Source organism: Siphateles boraxobius, unplaced genomic scaffold (assembly GCF_051911475.1).
Source record: "Siphateles boraxobius isolate OS27281-9 unplaced genomic scaffold, OSU_SipBor_1 54, whole genome shotgun sequence".
Taxonomy (NCBI): domain Eukaryota; kingdom Metazoa; phylum Chordata; class Actinopteri; order Cypriniformes; family Leuciscidae; genus Siphateles; species Siphateles boraxobius.
In genome coordinates, this window is record NW_027509180.1 from 4231120 (window position 1) to 4250629 (window position 19510).

The window sequence follows — 19510 nt, forward strand, 5'->3', positions numbered from 1 at the left end:
TTCCACATTATAGTGGCATAATTTCAAAAAAGAGTGGAATGCTCGAACCGCGCTCCTGAACTCTGGATCCCCATCCTTCCTAGTCCCTTTCGCTTGTCTCCTTCCTTCATTCCCGGCCCTCTGTCTGCTTCCTCCATACTTCCGTCCCCCTCTACTTGCATCTCTGTTACCCATGTTACTCCTTCTCCTCCTCCTATCTGACTCCGACTCTCTTCTTCCTCCCCTCCCGCAACATGTCTCTTCGTTCCTCCCTTCTTCTCCACCTCCTTTCGTCCACATATCTCCTTGTCTCCTCTCTTCTTCCACGTCTCTCCCCTCTTTCATCCAGATATCTCCTTCTCGTTTCTTCTGTTCTTCCACTCCATTCCCTTCCTTCATCAAAATATCTCCTTCCCGTCGTCTCTCTTTTTCCACTCCTCCTTTCATCCAGATATCTCCTTCTCGTCTCTTCTCTTCCACTCCCTCCCTTCCTTCATCAAAATGTCTCCTTCCCGTCTCTCTTCTTCCCCTCCTCTCTCTCCTTTCATCAAGATATCCCCTTCTTTCTTTCGTTCTTTCTCTTCCACTCCCTTCTCTTCTTTCATCCAGATGTTTCCTTTCCTCCTCTCCTCTTCTATTCTCCTGCCTCCTCTCGAAAAAAAGATCTCCTCCTTTCAATCTCCATGCTTTTGAAGTTTCTTCCCTAAGATAATTTTTTTTGTGTGTGTGTAACTACACATCCGATTCTTCGCTCCATACAAAATATCCCCAACTGGGTCAAAAAACCCCCGTCCCCAATATCCACCTACTGGATACACCCCGGTATGTCATGTCCGATGGCTCTGGCTAGGTTAGGTTTTTGAGAATATTACAACAGCCCTTCCCCCTCCTGGTTTCTCAAAAGGGTTCAGGGACTGAGGAAAAGCACTGGCCGACACTTGTATGACTACCTCGTCGGGTTAGAACTTCGGGACTATAATGGGAAAAATCTGTCTCCCCTGCGGGTATCGAATCACTGTGTTTTTGTGATTCCATCATTGAATCGGGTAGGACCCCATTACACTTCGACAAGGGCCCCCCTCAATCCGAAGGGCTAAGCTTAAATCTGAATGGATAAAGCAAAAACCCAACCAGTCTATTGACTTCGTAAGCCAACCTCAGAGTTGCCCCTGAATAGGTTAGCAGTAACAGGTATACGCCTACATCTCTAATTGTTCTACTATGGGTAGGTTTAGGGCAGTAGCAGATAGATGTCTCGATCCAAATTGTTTAAGCGAACATGAATTGCCACTCGGTTAAAAAACCATAGGCCTACTATGGGTAGATTTAGGGGAATCAACCAGTGATCCACCATCCTCTGCGCCGTCTCCGCAGTCCAATGGACGTCGTCTAGCTCCACCTTGAAGGGCCATACAACACCCTGACCTTAGGATGATATCATTGAGCCCTACCAGGTTCCTCCTCTGCTGTTCCGGCAAAGTGGGAGAAAAATTGATTAGTGGAATATGTACCACCGCGTTCGGAAATGTGGCGGTTGCCGCCTCTTGCAGCCGCTCCACACACTTCCTCAACATGACCAGATGATTCTGTTTCCGATCATTTAAGCCAAATGCCAGAACCACCTGTCTGGTCACGCTTGCCACCGGGGTCTTATACTTGATCAGGCTGTACGCCTGAGCCAGACTTGCCCCAGGAAAACAATGCACCTCAAGCTCAGGATTTAAGATTGGCGGGACTAGGTGCATTATTTCCCCATAAGACACACATTTAACATGAACCACCATCCTACACACAACCCGAAACCATGATTCTCCATTTCCATAACTACAGCGATCCTAAATTGATTCCTCCTCATGAAACAGCAATGATCTTCAAGAAAAACCTAGCCTCCAATATCCAGAACGTGGATAATCCCTGGTATGTCATGGTCCGATGGCTCTGGCAGGGTTAGGTTTTTTGTAAATATTAAGCGAATTAATATTAATATATTAATTCCGAAATTGAATTCCTCTCTCAGAAAACGATCCTCTAACCTAGAAGATAACCCTGAACGGAAACTCGCAATGGGGCAGGCGTCGAGACTGGCGGATGAGGAGCATCGAGCTCCTAGCATCAAGCTTATACCAGTTCTTCCCCCTCGAAGGCAAGGCAAACCAAACCGACATCATCCCATTACAGGACAACCGCCGGATGCGTTGACTCCTGAATTGGAGTTCTAACATAACGTAACCCATGTTCGTACGTCCCTCGAAAACGAAGACAGGTCAGTGTGTAAGTATTAGGGTGTCACGATTCTCCAAATCCTCGATTCGATTAAGTTTTCGATTCTAAGGTCACGATTCGATTCGATTCTCGATAAAAAAAAAAAATGTAAAGCGCAGATTGCTATGCAATTTTTACACTACACGTTTATGCATTATGCAATATAAATTTGTTCACAATGTACACTACACCATTGCCAAATTTAAAATATAACAAAAACAAGTAACATCATAAATGTAACAATAACTTTATTAAGTCAATTGGAAACTTAAGAGAAACTAAATGGCAGGTTACTTTGCTTTTGTAACTGCAGTCTTCTCAGAAGATGACATTTATGTTCACAATCACAACAAAACAAACAAAAGCAATAAAACAGCAATGTCCATAGACTCCATACTAGTCTTCTCTTCTCTGAACAATTAAGCATCTTAAACTATTTCCGAACAGTTATATTCTGTTATAAAAAAACATATACCACACAAATAACTACTTTTTATCCCCTGAGAATGATGACTGTATTTTTCATTCTTTTATGTTCTTCCTAAAGAGGGATATGTTGTTTTGTTTAGAGCTGCTCTTTAAGTTATCAAACAAAAACATTATTTTTTTTTAGTATAGAACAACTGTAACAATTTAGCAGTTTCAAGAGAGCTGCTAAAAAAATTACTATAATACTGTCAAAACATTAACTATTTACATTTTTATGGGCAGAGACAACAAATGTGATTTTTATATTTTCATGTTCTTCTTTAAGAAAATGAGAATGTCCACATTCTCTGGAGAGAGGGCTGCTCTTTGAGCCGTCACAATGTCCCCTGCTGTGGAGAAAACTCTCTCACTTGCCACACTTGTTGCTTGTACAGCAAGATAACGTTTGGCAAGCTTGGACAAATTTGGGTACTGGTGTTCATTATCTTTCCACCATTTCAGTGGATTTGAATCCACAGAAATGACTTGAACCATTTTGTATAGCTGAATCTCATCTTTCACAACATCAGGCCATGGTTTTGTTGCTGCTGATGATGCTGCTGCAGTGGAGGCTGTGGTGCTGAAAAAATCACCAAACAGTTCACTGAGTGCTGTTCTCTTTGCTGGGGGGCTGCCTCTGCCGGTTGCTACATTTTCTGGATCCTCTGCAGGGTTTTGGCTGGACCCTTCTAAAAGACATGAGACTGAAATATACAAAATACAAATACAAATATACAAATTAAATATACATATACAAAAAACAGTTGTTTAAGGCAGAAATTATATTTAAGTGTGACAACAACAAGAAATATTTGAAATATTGAAAAAAAAAATTTTTATTAATATATTATTATTAAATTTAAAGAATTCTACTTTACAGAATAACATGGTTATTTCATCAGAATCATCACATTAGCCTAAATGCATCACATACCTTTGTGGGGTCCATTTGCAAGATTTTATCCTCTAGACAATTGAAGATCTCATTCCGAGATATGTCATCCAGGTGGGGTAAAGTCTTAAACCTTGGATCCAAGGCAGTGCTCTCATTCAGGAACTCTTGAAGTATTGGGTCTGAATACCTCTCTTCAAAGTTTGCCACTATAGCAGATTTAACATCCTTTACAAGTGTTGAATCTGTGTCACTGTGTTTCATAGATGTCAGGATGGTGTGTTGTAGAGGCATGACCATGGACACAGTGGGCTGCTGTTCGGAACTCATCAAGGTTGTGACTGTTTTCAGGGGCTTCAGTACCTTACATACATCTTCCAGAACAGTCACATCTTGATCAGAGAGGGTGATAAAGTCTTTGGCATTTTTTTTATGTCCTTTTCTGCAAGTGCAGAATAGACAGCAGCTTGTTGCTCTAAATAGCGTGTGATCATGTCATAGCTGGAGTTCCACCGTGTAATGACATCTTGAACCAGCTTGTGAGGAGGAAGCTGAAGCATGTCTTGTTTTGACTTTAAAACAGCTGCTGCAGTGGTGCTTCTGTGGAAAAAAGTGACCACCCTCCTGACTCTGCCCAAAAGACGGGAAAACTGGTTTACTCCCAACCCCTTCTAGGAGGCCAGATTCATAGTGTGAGCATAACATCCGATGTGTGGAGAAAATCCAGCTGCATGTGAGGCATTGACAATGTTCTTTGCATTATCAGTTGTCACAGGGATGGTTAAATTTTGTCTGTCCAACTTCCATTCCACTACCACTTCCCTCAGCACTTCTGCTAAATGTTCACTTGTGTGAGTTTCATATATGGGGCGAGTTTGAAGGACTGGATTTTGAATTTCCCAGTCATCATTAATATAATGTGCTGTGACAGTCATGAAGCTCTGTGTTGCTCTGGAGGTCCAGCAATCTGTAGTCAAGGCCACTAAATGTGCACTTCTCAGACCTTCAATAACTTTCTCCTTTACATTGTTGTACAATGAGGGTATCACCGTAGTTGTGAAATGCGTTCTACTTGGGATTTCGTGGCGCGGTTCTAGCACGCTAATTAAATGCCTAAATCCGGAGTTTTCCACCACCGAATAAGGTCGCATATCTGCAGTGATGAATACTCCTAAGGCGCTTGTAATTGCATTTGCACGAGTTGAGTTACTTGGAAATTTAATTCCAAATGAAGACGGGAGAGTAGTTTGTACAGTTGTTGGTTTGAGTCATTCATCATAAACGATCTGTTCATTGCCTCTGTCACGCGACAAATGAACAAAAGACTCGGAAGGTAAAGTAATTATTTGTTCCCTGTAGTGTAAATTATTTTTCACTGCATTCATTATGTACATCTTCTTAATGTTCGGGGAATTTGCATGTTAATAGTATAACATTTAAAGCCCCTGAAATGACTAGAAAAAAAGTTTAGTTAATTTTGATGAACGAGATTGAACAATAGAATCTGTAAAACGATCCGAACTTTCCATCACGGACGCGACATGGGGCGTGGCAGTATCGACGATACCATTTTTTATTTCGATTTCGATACCATTGAATTAATTTCGATCGATTTCGATTTAATATCGAAATCGTGACACCCTTAGTAAGTATGTTGTTTGCTGGGTGTCTGTCCCCGGATGTACTGGATCTGCCTCTTGCTGAGGATCCCCTTCCTTCCCAACTCCTCCAACTCGTCCCTAATTAGCTCCACAGAATCTAAAAAGATGGGTTTATCCAATTTCTTATAAAACTCCCAGTCCTCCAGCTGCCTCTTGGCCTCCCTGATATATTGCACCCTGTCCATTAGGACCACCATACTGCCCTTATCCGCCGGTTTGACAACTATGTCGTTATCCCTTCTTAACCCTTTGAGAGCTCCCCACTCTTCCTTGGAAAGATTCCACTCCTCCTTTACTTCGTTAATCCCTTTCATCGTTCTTTGATCTTCCTTTATGACCTCTTCCACAACCTTTATTACCTGACTTCCCACCGGTTCCCACCCTGAACTGGTCGTAAATGGCACCTTCTGTCCCTCTTCACCCCCCTCAAAGAAGCCTGCCAGTTTCAACCTCCTGTGGTACTCTGTGAGTCCCGCCTCTGCCTCTAATCGATTCCAACCCGTCCCCTCCATTTCCGCCCCCCTCGGCACAAATGATAATCCTTTCCGCAACACCGATACCTCTGCTCTACTTAAAACTTTCATAAGGGAGAGGTTAACCACGGTCTCAGCCCCCTGGCCCACCGGGAACCCCTCCCCTATCAGTTTAAAGACATCGCCCAATGATTAAACATGGCGAGACCCGTAGCCCCAGTCCAGTGTGTCAGGTCCAGCTCTGTGCAGAATTGTTGCGCAGGGTGAGGGTCAATGGTCTTCTTAGTGTTAACAATGAATGCGTTAATCTGATTCAATGTGTTGATTTGATCCCTAGGCAGATACCTGTGGAAATTTATAACAGGGATGAAGATCTGCGCGTTGGGAAAGGTTCCTTCTGCTGCCAACAAGGTTTTCCTAATCCAAGTCCCCACCCATGCAGCGGAGCCAGAGTCTCTGTCGTTTATCCCAAATGACAATATCACCTTGGTCACCCAGTCCGTCGTGGGGGTCTTATTCCTGATTATCTCATATGCATGGCGCCAACGTGCCCCCGGGTAGCATGTTATCTGAATCCTTCTATCCCCAATGCTCGGCAGCCGAGCCATATTGGAATCACCCAGGATCAAGATAGGTCTCTCCGGTTTCAAGGACCAATTCCAGAGCTTGTGACCCCCATGCTCCTGTCTCTGGAACCCATCCCAGTCCCCTTGAACGTCCTCCTCTTCATCTCCCTCCTTCTCCTCTTCCTCATCCTCCTCTTCATCCTCATCCTCCTCCGTCCTCTTCCTCTTCTCCCCAACTCCTTCCTGAACCTTCTGGGAGCCACTACCACTCGCCACCTCATCCACGGTGATCCATATGCCCTCAGAACTGCCCGAAGCTTGTGTCCCTGGAACTGATTTGTCCTCCAGTATCCCCCAGTTTAGATTATGTAGTACTACCCCTCCCACCCTTCCCCCGTCTTCCTTCTTTAGAGGCTTGGCATGCTCCATCAAGGTCCGATCCCCCCAAAGTGGTCCGACCTGTGCCCTCACGATAGATAAAGTCACCGGACGAATATTTTTCAGGTTCCTGCGGGCCCACTTGGAGCCTACCTCAAATGCCCTTTCTCCCTCTTGCAGGTCCATCTCCCTCAATTGAGACAAAACCTCTCCCCGGCTCGAGTTATAATGCTGTCTAAGAATCTCCAGACTCTCCTTCAGCCATTTGTCAGAATTCTCCTTGAGTTGTCTGATGACCTGGGATGTCGGGCCTGCTGGTGTTATGACTCCCCCTAACAATCTAGCTATCTTTTGCAGAGCCTTGGGCCCCGGATTTTCCTCCAAATCTCTCAGATTCAACAAATGATGTGTTATCTTAATGTACTTATGCATACATCGGACGACTTTCCCAAAGCAATCATGGGCATCCATCTATAAAAGAAACAGAAAAAACTCTTAATATATCCATGACTAATATCCCCTCCATTACCACCCAACCAGAAAAAACCTGTTTCTCAGAATGCGAAATCTTCAAATGGATTTGCTCACGACCAGCGAACCTCACTAAACCCAAAAAGGAGAATAATTCAGTAATCCTGGCCGGGCATCGCATTCCCAAGAGTTTATTCTCTTTCCCACATCCAATCCCACCCCAAAAAAGAAACCACCACCTCTTCAATGCGAGGCATCAATTCCATAAAAATAGGGGCCGTTAGCTTTGAATAAAAGGACTCATCTGTTAACTGCCTTAGCCCTTCTTGCACATAGCGTGCTTTATCCATTACTACCACAGTACTACCCTTGCCGCAGGTTTAATTACAATGTCACGCCTTTGAGTCAGCTCCTCCAACTCCCTAATTTCTTCCGGGGGTAAGTTAGGTATCGGAGCCTGTGCTCCCGATAAGGCTGCCTGAACCCCTTCCAAATTTTCCTCAAAGAAATCCCAAACCTCCCCAGGTAATTTATGGGGCGGAGGAGTCCACCCTGACCTATCACAAAATGGCCGGATTTGGGCGCCAGAATCCGTGTCTGGCCCAAAGAAAAGTGCTCTTTGCATCTTGGCATGAAACTGACCCAAATCTGCCAATAAAGACTCTCTGTCCACCCTTTTTACTAGGTGAGATGGGATAAATGATAACCCCCTATCTAATAAACTAATCTGTGCCGGTGTGAGTTGAAAAAATTGAGACAGGTTTACAACAGAACTCTTTCTTTCTTTCTTTTTATTTTTACTTTCTTCTTTTTTCTCATTCTCATTTTCTCCTTTTTCAAGATAGGGGCCTCTTTTGTGGGGAGACCCCCCTACAGGTTTAAATGCTGCAGCCAATGCAGAAACATGGCCACGGCTGTCCCTGGGGTCCAATGGATCCTATCCCCCACCACCGCAAACTTCTTATCCGGCAGCAGTGGGATACTGTGTTCTGACCGGAAGATGACATCGTTTAATATCTTCAGGTTTTCCACCTCCTGCCTTGGCAAACCTCTATCATAGTTCACCAAGGGGATATGTATCACCGCTTCCGGAAAGGCCACCTTGGCCGCCTCCAGCAGCTGTTCTATGTTTTCTTTAGCCACTTCCTTATTCGGTTGAGTCCGGTCATTTAGACCGAAGGCCAGGATCACCTGTCTAGCCCTTGGAAACGCCGGGGTCTTGTGCTTTAATAGGTGGCTGGCGTGCACCATATTGGACCCCGGATAAGTATGGACCTCCACCTTCCCGTTCCTCACCCGGGTAAACCTACTCAGGTTTGAAGACCCCAGCAGTAGAATGGACCTTTCGGGGGTTAGATCCCATGCCCCAAGCTTGTCCCTAGTCCCTAGGTGTTGGATGTGGAGGCTCCACTCTGGTGGCGGAACCTTGGGGACCGCCTGTCCCCCTTGGGTCTCCTCCTCATCCAACAACCAATCCATATTTTCCTCCTCCGCCGCTTCCGGCACCTTCTCTATTGCCTTCCCGGCTTCCACTGTCGGGTTTGGGACTGGCAGGGTCGTCACCGCCTTCCTGCCAGATCCCAATCCCTTCCTGGCCGTCCCCCTCTTGGGCAATACCGCCCTGTGGCTAGCCTCCTCCAGCTCCCTAATCTCCTCTAGGGAGTACTCCGGACTCGACCCCAGTCCCGGACCCCTGGCTGGGGCCGCCTCTGTCCTGACTGTTCTGGCCGGGGACCCTCCGCTCGGCTGCCCCACCACTGTCTGAAGACGCTGTGTAGGCTTTTCACGGCGCTCTTCCTGCCTGCCATGCGCCTCCTCCTCTTCCTCCCCCGCTCCTCTTTCTTCTCCTGTCTCTTTACCCTCCTCACTCTCTTCAGCAATCCTGACCTTCCCCCCAACCGGGGCGGAGGATTGACCCTCTCCTTTCTTCCTTTATATATGGACCACCCTAGCTCTTCGGGGCCTGATCAGGTTCATATTCTTCTTCCTCGGGTTCAGAGAGGTCTGGAGATGCTTCGCGCTTTGGAGGATCTTTGGTGGTGGTCTTTTTTGGTTGTGGAAGCTGCCGTGCAGCTACCTTATATGGAATGTTTTGATGCAAGCGGTTGAGGCAGGGATTTTTTAACAGAATTAACGGTGACATTATAGTCAGTTTCTGCAGTTGGCTCTGGGGCATTGTGTTACCTCTTATTAGAGCTCTCAAGGCCATAAATGAAACATAATCACCATTCTGGATAATTCCAGCGCAACTCACGAGGGTCAAGGTGTTCAATTTCAATTCTTTGTTCATGTTCTTCGGAAGATGCTTGACTGCAGACTCCATCCATGGCATTCCATTGTCCTTGTACCGTTGAAGATTGCTGGAATAGCAGAGATCCCTCTTTTCAAGTTCAGCACATACGTCCCCGACGAGTGCAGCGGCCTCCGCCGCATTTGATGGTGCCTCTTTGGCATTGTACACCTCAATAAAGTCTTTTTTGTTCCAACGCACCTTTGGATGCCTCTGCTCATCCCAGAAGGTGAATGCTGGGAAGAACCTCACACCATTCAGGCCCAAATCCATGCAGGAAAGCACATCATGTCCCGCTCTCTGTGTCATTTCGATAGCCCGTGAAAACGTCATCGGTTATTGGAATCTCTTCCTCTCACATAGGTCCCGACATAGTTGCTCCTTCGTCCTGTACCCAACCAATTTGGACAGGAGAGGAATATCGCCACTTTTGAAGCGCTCTATTGAGATTCCCTTGATTGACGTCGTACAGGTCTGAAAGGATTACCCGCAGCAGTGTCTCGCCGATGACAGCCGGCTCTGAATGTATGGTTTTGGTGAATGGGAAGATCCGTTCTATCCGTGATATCTGGATTGGGTCGTTGATCCAGATTTTCATGGGTGGTGGAGACTCCCCAATGCTGGCGCTTCCAATGGGGGAAAGGCCCAGGAAACCTCGCCTTTTGGTAAGGCTATTCGGATTGGACGAATCAGTCCCGAGGCTGATAGGGAAGGGTTTAGATTGGGGACAAAAGAGTCTTCCAAAAAAAACCTCCTCAAGGGCCAGCTCAAACTGAAAAGCCGTCCAGCTATTGTTGTAGCCTCCTTGGCCATGACAAGTCTGAAGGAGAGTTTGAAGTTTGCTGACTATGTGTGTCACCACCGGGTTCAAGATATGGCGCAGGCCCAACCCATTTTGATTATCTTTGAAGGGGATTAGCATAGGGTTATGCAAAAGCAGTTGATGGAGTGCATCCTGTTTGAAAAAGTCCTTTCCCTCTAACTTTACTGGAAAGTGTTCCTTCATTCTGAACACTGCCTCAATCCTGGCATGTGTTCTGCACTCCGACTTTCTTGCTAAGTCATCCATGGCTTTCAGGTATGTTAGGGCCCTTTGCATCAGCAGCTTGTAATGCCTTTTAATGTGGACACCACAGGTGGCAATCACCCGGCTGACTGGGTGTTTTGTGTTTGTCATGTGGACATGCGGTGTGTTAGCATATAACTGCAGAAATGTAATTTCAGAATATCTTTGTGCCCCGTCAAAGATATCTAAAACCTCTTTGTCCACAGTCATCGGTTGGGAATCCAAATTAGACTGGAAGTTTGCTGCCTCAGGGATTGCGCTTGAGGTGTAAATGTTCCCTCTGTGGCCCACGACCTCTTGAAGTCCGTAGCGTGACCACATCATGTCTATTCTTGGGTCCCTCGCAGAGAGTGTGCATGCTGCGTGACAAGAAAGGCTGTCAACTTGATGGCGGTTGACAAGAGATGCAAGTTCCAATGGTTGTTCCTGTTTTTGTCCAAACTTCTGTAGAAAAGATATGATGTTGTAATTTGGATCCTTTTTGTCCACTTCAGTTATTGCATGCTCCAACTGCTCAAGAATGTAGTGCTGATCATCCACAACTACATTCAGCCTGGATAAGTCGCTGATGTTGTTCTTAAATAACATCGGACGTTGCAAGTCTTGGGAAGGGAGCTTTTTCAAATTTGATGAAAACACATCAATCACCATGTTGATCACCTGAGCAGCGTTGGCTCTTGCTGCCGCCTCTCAGCCAAACACTGGGTGAGGGTGAATTTTTTCGGCCGAGACACAGCATACATTCAACAGGTAGCCTCCATCGACGAAGGCTAATGTATGGCCATAGGTCTTATTCAATGCAGATAGCCCCGCAGGACTATATTCATTCAGAGGGAGGTGCTTTTTTAATGAATGCCAATGGGTTAGAAGGTTGACTCCGCTAACCATTCCCACCATCAGATAATGGATGGAGGCCTTGACTGCTGTAATCCCCTGTAGTTCGATGACAACACCATCGATGTCGTGGTTGTACTTTATCGTTTCACTGGGGTTATCAACCACAGTAGGGAAGATCGGGATGTGGACATCCTCGTCCCTTAAGAAGTTTTCTACATCGCTACAATTTCATATTGTGTACCTTAACACATGTAAACTTACATAGTAAACACTGTACATGTGTAGATAGTTTTTAAATACAGGTTTAGTACACAATGGTACATATTAACTATAGTTTTAGTATTTGTTTAATAACTCATATGCACCAAACCATGGTATGTTATGTTTAAGTCCAAATATGTAACCTTAAATTGTGGAAAACTCTTTTTTAAATTCAGTATTTATTCATGTGTGACAGGCATTGTGTAATAACACCGATGGTAAACAACAATTCCTATAACAATTACAATTTATACAAACTGAACAGTTGCAGAGTTAACATGTAAGTACACTGTTTTTGCAGTGTAAACACCTTTATATTATGCTTATGTTTTATTGAGTTGTGATTTTTTTACATTTTACATATAACTGTAGTATTTTAAACTGCATGTGGAAGTGAAAAAGCTGATGTGAATACATATTTTTGTTACAAAATGTTGTTACATAATTCCTTTTACCTGTGTAATTACTGATGTGAAAAAAGTGCTGTTACCAATCGTTCTGTTACATATTAAAAAAAATATATATATAATTGCGTTGGTTGTCACATATGTGTAATAAAACAAATGTACAGCTGTAGTATGTTGCAACACTTTGGTTTACATAGTTTCTGCAGCTTTAGTCTTTGTTTACCGAGTAAGTTCACAATGATTAGGGACACAATATAAAGTTAAATGACATTTTGTCGGATTAATTCCTGGGCTAAAAATGTTACAATTTACTTATGTACATAATGGTTTTCCACATGTTTACATGTAATAAGGTAATCAATGCATCTATAATGCATTTATTTTCCTTTGTTTTTTCTGATAATATATATATATGTATATATATATATATATATATATATATATATATATATATATAATTATTAAGAATGTATATAATATTTAGATGGGTTTAACTATTAAAATTAAACTTTATATACTCTTTAAAGTAACCATACTGTACACGCAAATGTTTTTTTGTTTGTGCAGTTTTGCGATAGAGTATATATAATAATATGATTAGTGCTATTTATATAGCGAATTTCAAAAGGTCAAGGACGCTTCACAATGACATAAAATAGCATGCATTTTACACATAACACATTTGCAAAAAATTATCTGAGAAACTGAGACAACAAACATTAAAAACAGATAGCCTATTGGGCATTTGTGTACATTATACATTGACATTTGTTTGTTCCGTCTATTTTGATTGGTATGCTTGTTCGACAAGCAAAATTCATTTAGTATTGAATTTAGTTTCATTTAGTAATTTCCCAAGCAGTGTTGCAAATAACATGCACTTTCAATATCTATATCTATATATATATATATATATATATATATATATATATATATATATATATATATATATATATATATATATAACATTTATAACTTTGGTATATATTATATATGTTATATTTTATTTTAATATAACAAAATAACTATATTTTTAATTGTTTAGCTGTTATTAAATCAGAAGAAATGTTTTAATATATGAATTAAATTATTTCAGTGCATTTGAAGTTTACATTTTCATTCAGTGTCTCCCTCTAGAGGAGAAGCAACATTTTTTCTTTTAAATTCAAAAGCTACTAAAATTAGGTGAGACAAAAAGCTTACTTTTTTTTGCAACTTGTTTTTTGACTTAGCAGGTTAATAAAAATTTAGTGTGGAATATGTGACGAGAGCAGCTGGAATAAAGAGAAGCGGCGTGTAATCCTTGTTGTTATTTTGTGATCATGTTGATGTCTAATATATATTTTGTCATTATGAACAGTATTTGACTTCATAAGGTCCCAAAAAATCACATTGTGGTTCTTGGAAAGTGGACTCTTGTTAAATAAGATATCTCCCTTTCGAGCGGAATTTGAGCTTTGTAACCTTACAGGTCTGTTTTATGCTCAAACAGCAACATTACACACTAACTTAAATTGAAAAAAGCATAATTGCACCCCTTTAAATAAATTTAAATTTGTCTATTTCAATGTGCAGCATCTGTTTGCACGTAGTCCAGGGTTCCTCAATTCGTTTTTACCAAGGGCCAAAAATTCTGACGACAATACAAAGCCAAGGGCCACCGACCACAATGTTATGATATCAATGTTTATATATACTTTATATTATATTTTCTTTTTTAGAAAATGACAGATGATTTGGATAGATAAGACTCTTATTTCTCGGCTGGGATTGTGTAGAGCACTTTGAAGCTGCACTGAAACTGCAATTTGGACCATCAAACCGTTGGAGCCCATTGAAGTCACTATGTGGAGAAAAATCCTGAAATTTTTAATTCTGAAGTAAACGAATCCTATATACAGAGGTAAATAGGGCTCACCCATGATTCTGTTGTCCTAAACTGACATTCCCTTTATTAGCCTTCACAGTCTAAGGCCCCGTCCACACTACTGCGTTTTCGTTTAAAAACGGAGAATTAAAACGAAAACGATCTCCGTCCACACCAGCATTTTAGCTGCGTATTAGAATTGATCTCCGTCCACATTAAAACGACTGAAAACTCGGATCACGTGACCATTCTCCAACACTGTGCATGCGCGTGCCGGTGTAAACAGGAAACGGATGGACTATTCCTCAGATTTGATGAGGAAGCAAGTAACGTTAGCTACCTCTGCAAAGATTAGAAAATGTCGAAGACCAGAGATTTCTTTTCATGGACCGCCGCTGCACACGGGAATTGTCATAGATCGCTCGAATAATAGTTTGCCTCCGGCGCATGTAGGCAGTTATAGCATTGTAAAATGCAGAATTTGCTTGCACAACAGCTGCTAACAAAGACATCAAAGTCAGTAACGCTTGTAATTCGTTATCCATGTTGCACTCACTAACATCAGCTACGTAGTCCAGGATGTTTTTGTTTGTTTTCTTCCGGTGACGGGACATGTGATGGGTGGCTGACGAATCAGGGAAGGATACGTCATGGGTGATGACACCCAATCATAGAGCCGAGCGTGACCTTCTACGTCATCGTTTCTAAACTCCTCCGTTTTGTCCCGTCTACACTAAAACGCCCTCCGGAGATTCAAAACGAAAAACGGAGCTGCAGCGTTTCTAAACTTCTCCGTTTTGGGTCTTCGTTTTTCCCGTTTTAGTGTGGACGGGAGGTGCAAACGTAGCAAAAGGTCTCCGTTTTTAAACGAAAACGCAGTAGTGTGGACGGGGCCTAAGTACACTTGAACTAATGCCAAGCGTTAATGCTGGAACTCTAAAATCTCAGTTGCCTTGCCTCAATGCTCAACTCAAAACTGGACTTTAGTCCGTTACTAACCTGACGTATATTTGTGGTTTAAAGTAAATAATATCAGAGTAAATCAGAATGAATACAAACTATTTACTAACCAGGTAAAATGAACAATCCTTCAAAATCCAATTCAAATAATAAAACTTCAATCAATCATGGACATTATCTATGATCAATTATCAAGTATTGGAAGTATTTACCTGGCAATGGAAAAGACTACACACAGATTCCCTGAACCTTTTATTACCTGCTTTTGAATATCCAGATAATTCATACATTTATCAAATGGTGTTTGTTTACTATCAACATTTGTCCACCTCACTCTGGGGGACGTAAGCTAGTGGTGAGAATTCTTCTTCGGTTTCTGTGGGAAGAGGCATTTCATTTAAAACCCCTGGCAAAATGATGGAAGCACACTTAGAGAATGCTCACCCAGCGTTTTTACTTTATAGCAAACAAACAAATGACAGATATGACATTATTTTATTTCAATAGCTTAACATTCTGGCTCCACGGAACATACTTCACAAAAATGCACTTTTTTCCCCCATATCAAGTAGAGGAAAAAAAAAAAACCTTTAAAATAATACCAAATATGAATTATCATGCTCTTTTTAGGTGAGTTTTGAGCATCTTCAGTTCATGATGCTCAATGAGGAGGATGAGGGGATAGAGAGAGAGAGAGAGAACTGAAACCGATGTGGGCAATCAATAGTTGCGCGAGTCTCTTCTGTCTCCACACAGTGGGGTGGTTGTCTTGGATGTGATCTTCTTTAAGAAAGTGTTCAGATGTTGATTCCAGGAAGAGTTCAGTGTTTCCTCAGAGTGTGGTCGAGTGGGTTCAGCCATTTTGGCACCAGTCTTACACCACTATCAATCGCCACTTACACTAAATGTAACAAAATCAGAATCATTCTTTCGTTTTGATTTTTTGTTACTGACATTTAAATCAGGCTACTCGTCCGGTCGGCCAAGTAAAATTCTTCCACTTGCACCTTCAAAAAATCCACTTGTCCCAGACAAGCGTTATTGTCGAGCCCTGGCTTCAGCTGACTTTCAAAAGCGAAACTCGTTCCGTACTGATCACACGTGTGCGGCTTCTCTCTGCTGTGGATCCTCTCATGCGTTTTCAGATTTGCCGACTGACTGAATCTCTTGTCGCAGTGTGAACACTTGTAAGGTTTTTCTCCAGTGTGAATTCTCTCATGTGTTTTCAGATTTGATGGCTGACTGAATCTCTTGTCACAGTGTGAACACTTGTAAGGTTTTTCTCTAGTGTGAATTCTCTGGTGCTGTTTTAAATCACTCACTAAATTAAAACTCTTCCCACACTCAAAGCACACATGATCTTTTAGATGAGTATGAATTTTCTGATGTGTACGTAAACTATACAGCAGTGAAAAACTCTTTCCACACACAAAACATGAATGTGGCTTCTCCTTTGTATGCACTTTAAGGTGTTTCTTTAAGGCGGGTGCCAGAAGAAATGTTTTTCTGCATTGATCACATGAGAACGGCTTTTCTCCGGTGTGGATCTTTATGTGATCTTTAAGGTTTCCTGATCGTGTGAAACTCTTCCCACATTGATCACACGTGAACGGCTTCTCTCCTGTATGAACTCTCGTGTGGTTCTGAAGCTGTGATGATTGTGTGAAACTCTTCCCGCACTGATCACATGTGAACGGCTTCTCTCCCGTATGAACTCTCATGTGAATCTCAAGACTGTGTTTGTATGTGAAACTCTTTCCACACTGATCACATGCATGTGGCTTCTCTCCAGTGTGGATCTTTAAGTGTTCTTTAAGGGTATTTGACAGCGTGAAACTCTTTCCACATAGATAACATGTGTGCGGCTTCTCTCCGGTGTGGATTTTCATGTGTTGATTACGATTTGTTATTTGTGTGAAACTCTTCCCACACTGACCACACGTAAATGGCTTCTCTCCTGTATGAACTCTCATGTGAATCTCAAGATTACGTGCGTTTAAAAAACTCTTCCCACACTGAGTGCAGATGAAAGATTGCTTGGCTCTTCTTCTCTTTAAAAATGTCTTTGAACGATTTAAACGTTTTTCTCCAAGATTGACATGATATTTCTCTTCCACTTCACTCAGTTCTTCACTCTCCTCCTTCACTTTCATCAGGTCTGAAATGAAAGAAAAAAGAAATTAATTTCATTTTCAATGCATCATAAAAGTGAAGACTATTAAATACATTCGATCAACGACAGAATTATCTAACATATCAAAAACATACAATAGAGCTGTAATTATGACACCAACGTTTAGATTGCGGTTTAATTTATTTTACTATCCACCTTTTTAACAGAATGAAAAAGGACAACACATACTGCGCATTTGTTGTCTGTTCTCGTGATTTAATTTACGAATATCCCAAGAAAATTACGTTTTAGGGGTTAATTCAGTCTGTTGAAAAAATATGTCAAACAATTTGAATTAACAATATTTAGCATTATGTGTGTCCTACAAGTTTCACTCAACAAAAGGTTGCAAAACAAATTGTGAACCAGATATACTATAAATATGAAATAAAATACCTAAAATAATATTTAGTTTGAAGTAATGTTGATAATTAATTTGAAATTCTCAAACCTCCCTTTTTTGACCATTTGTTGAAAGTCAAAACATTTTTGCACCCATTTCATAGTTTGTTTATTTTTTTCACAGCTGTTAAAGACCCTGTGTGGTGAACTTTTAAAGTTATGAAAATGCAAAATTTTTATGATTAAAGATGAGTTGTAAGGGATAAAATCATTGACTACAGAGGGACTTAAAGATTTTTTTCCTGCTTCAGCATATCTAAGTAAAAGTGATGAAGTGCTTGAAGCTTTGGAACATGAATGTTCTTCAGCATCATAAATTAATAGGCCTGTAACAATACCCTCATGTCTGGATTAGGTGCCAATAAATATCACTATTGTTACGGCCTAGGCCTTATGAGTGTTGTATTTGTATTTTGTGTGTATCAGTTTCTGTGCTCTGATTAGCTTCTTTCTCTTCTGAGTGTTAGGCTCTGATGAATGAGATATGTGGGTTTGTGCATTTAAGTAGCCTTATAATAAATGCTTAAACTGGACTTCGCCCCGCCATTTTACCTTGCTTACCCGTTTTCCAATGAGCATTTTGAAAACGGGTTCGTAACATAAATGCGGGCTCGTCCAGGATTTGTCCCGATTTAACACATCTTAGATTGATTAATCTCCGGGTAGAAAGAGTAACGGTAGAGATCCACTTGTCCGTGCGACACTTCTGTTGCGCCGCGCTCCACTTTATTCCTATGGGTGACGTCACGCGACTTTAACGCACCCGCAAAGCATCCCGGGAAGGCGGCGCTTCATTAGGAAAAATGCTGCGCGTCAAAAAGCTGGCCGATGCCCATCTTTATGCAAATGAATTCCGTTGAACGCGACGCGACTATCCAATAGAAGCAGAGCATATGTAGACGGGGGGGAAGTCTCTCGCAGGTCCTCTGTTCTAGACTGGCCGCTGGCTCAAAACCACACCCATAGCGGTAAACTTGAGGAACGGCCATCAAAGTACAAATGTGGGGAGGCGTCGCGACACCACGCTACAGTCGTGTCGCAAAAGTGGATCTCTACCGTAAGCCAGCAGGGCTGTGTTTAGCACCAGTCCTAGTGATGGTTTGCTGTTTGTTTTTCTTTATTATTTTAGTTTGTTGTTTTTGGAGGTATTCCAGGGGAGAGAGCAATCTCTTAATCGGTACCATCTAGAGACTAGTTAGGTAATAGTAGAATGAGGGTTAGGAAAGTAGGTCCGGAATGCGTTGTATTATCTAATTGCCTATACATTTTTGTTTTTGTTTTTAAGATGGCAACAGTGTTTCCCCTAGAAATTTTTCCAGCAGCGGTGCTGTTACGTGCCCGAGGTTGTTACCAAGCCGCGTGTGGTGGGGTCCGGGGGCATGCACCCTGGAAGATTTTTTTTAAAAAATAACCCCTTAAACCATGACTTCTGGCAAGTTTTGTGGATAGAAATGGACATTTTAAGAAAAACAAATATGACATGCCATCAACTGATTCAAGGCATGATTATTGCAGCACGTACCTTGAACTGCAGTCACAAACAGAAACCTTCATTTTATAATTTTAGACAGGATTGTTCATGTTTTCTTTTGTGTTCATTTTCAGCTAGGTAGAAATTGTTTAGGGGAAAAATTAAACGGCACAACCCAGAAAAAGATTATTTACAATTTATTGAAAATGTTATGTTAATGGGAAAGGCCAAACCCAATCTGTGAGCACTTAATTTTTCTGGGCTTTTCATAGAAGATCTCTAAGGCTCTTTGGTAATTGAATGATTGTGGGGGTATTTTTTGTTTTTGCAAGAAGTCTTATGCTCATCTAGCCTGCATTTATTTAATCAAAATACAGAAAAAACAGTAGCCTAATATTGTGAAATATTATTACATGATGTTCTTTTTAACTTTTTATTAATCAAAGAATCTTAAAAAAAAAAAAAAAGAGCATCACGTATCATCATATTAGAATGATTTCCGAAGGACACCAACAAGTTTAGTAGACTCATCTGAAAAATTAAATATGATTTAACGTTAACTATCAGGATTATGAGCAGTAGGTGATACTTCCTCGTCCTCATGGAGAGCGCGGTTCGTACCGCTT

General features: G+C 41.8%; 2 protein-coding genes across 5 annotated transcripts in view; both read right to left on the minus strand.

Annotated features, from left to right (window-relative positions):
- Nucleotides 1-19510, minus strand: part of LOC143714414 (uncharacterized) — a 1189624-nt gene that overhangs the window by 783734 nt on the left and 386380 nt on the right. The window lies entirely within an intron of this gene.
- On the minus strand, nt 15078-16869 carry LOC143714464 (uncharacterized). Its single transcript, XM_077205688.1, has one exon. The coding sequence runs from the start codon at nt 16809-16811 to the stop codon at nt 15795-15797; it is 1017 nt and encodes a 338-aa protein (XP_077061803.1). The 5' UTR covers nt 16812-16869; the 3' UTR covers nt 15078-15794.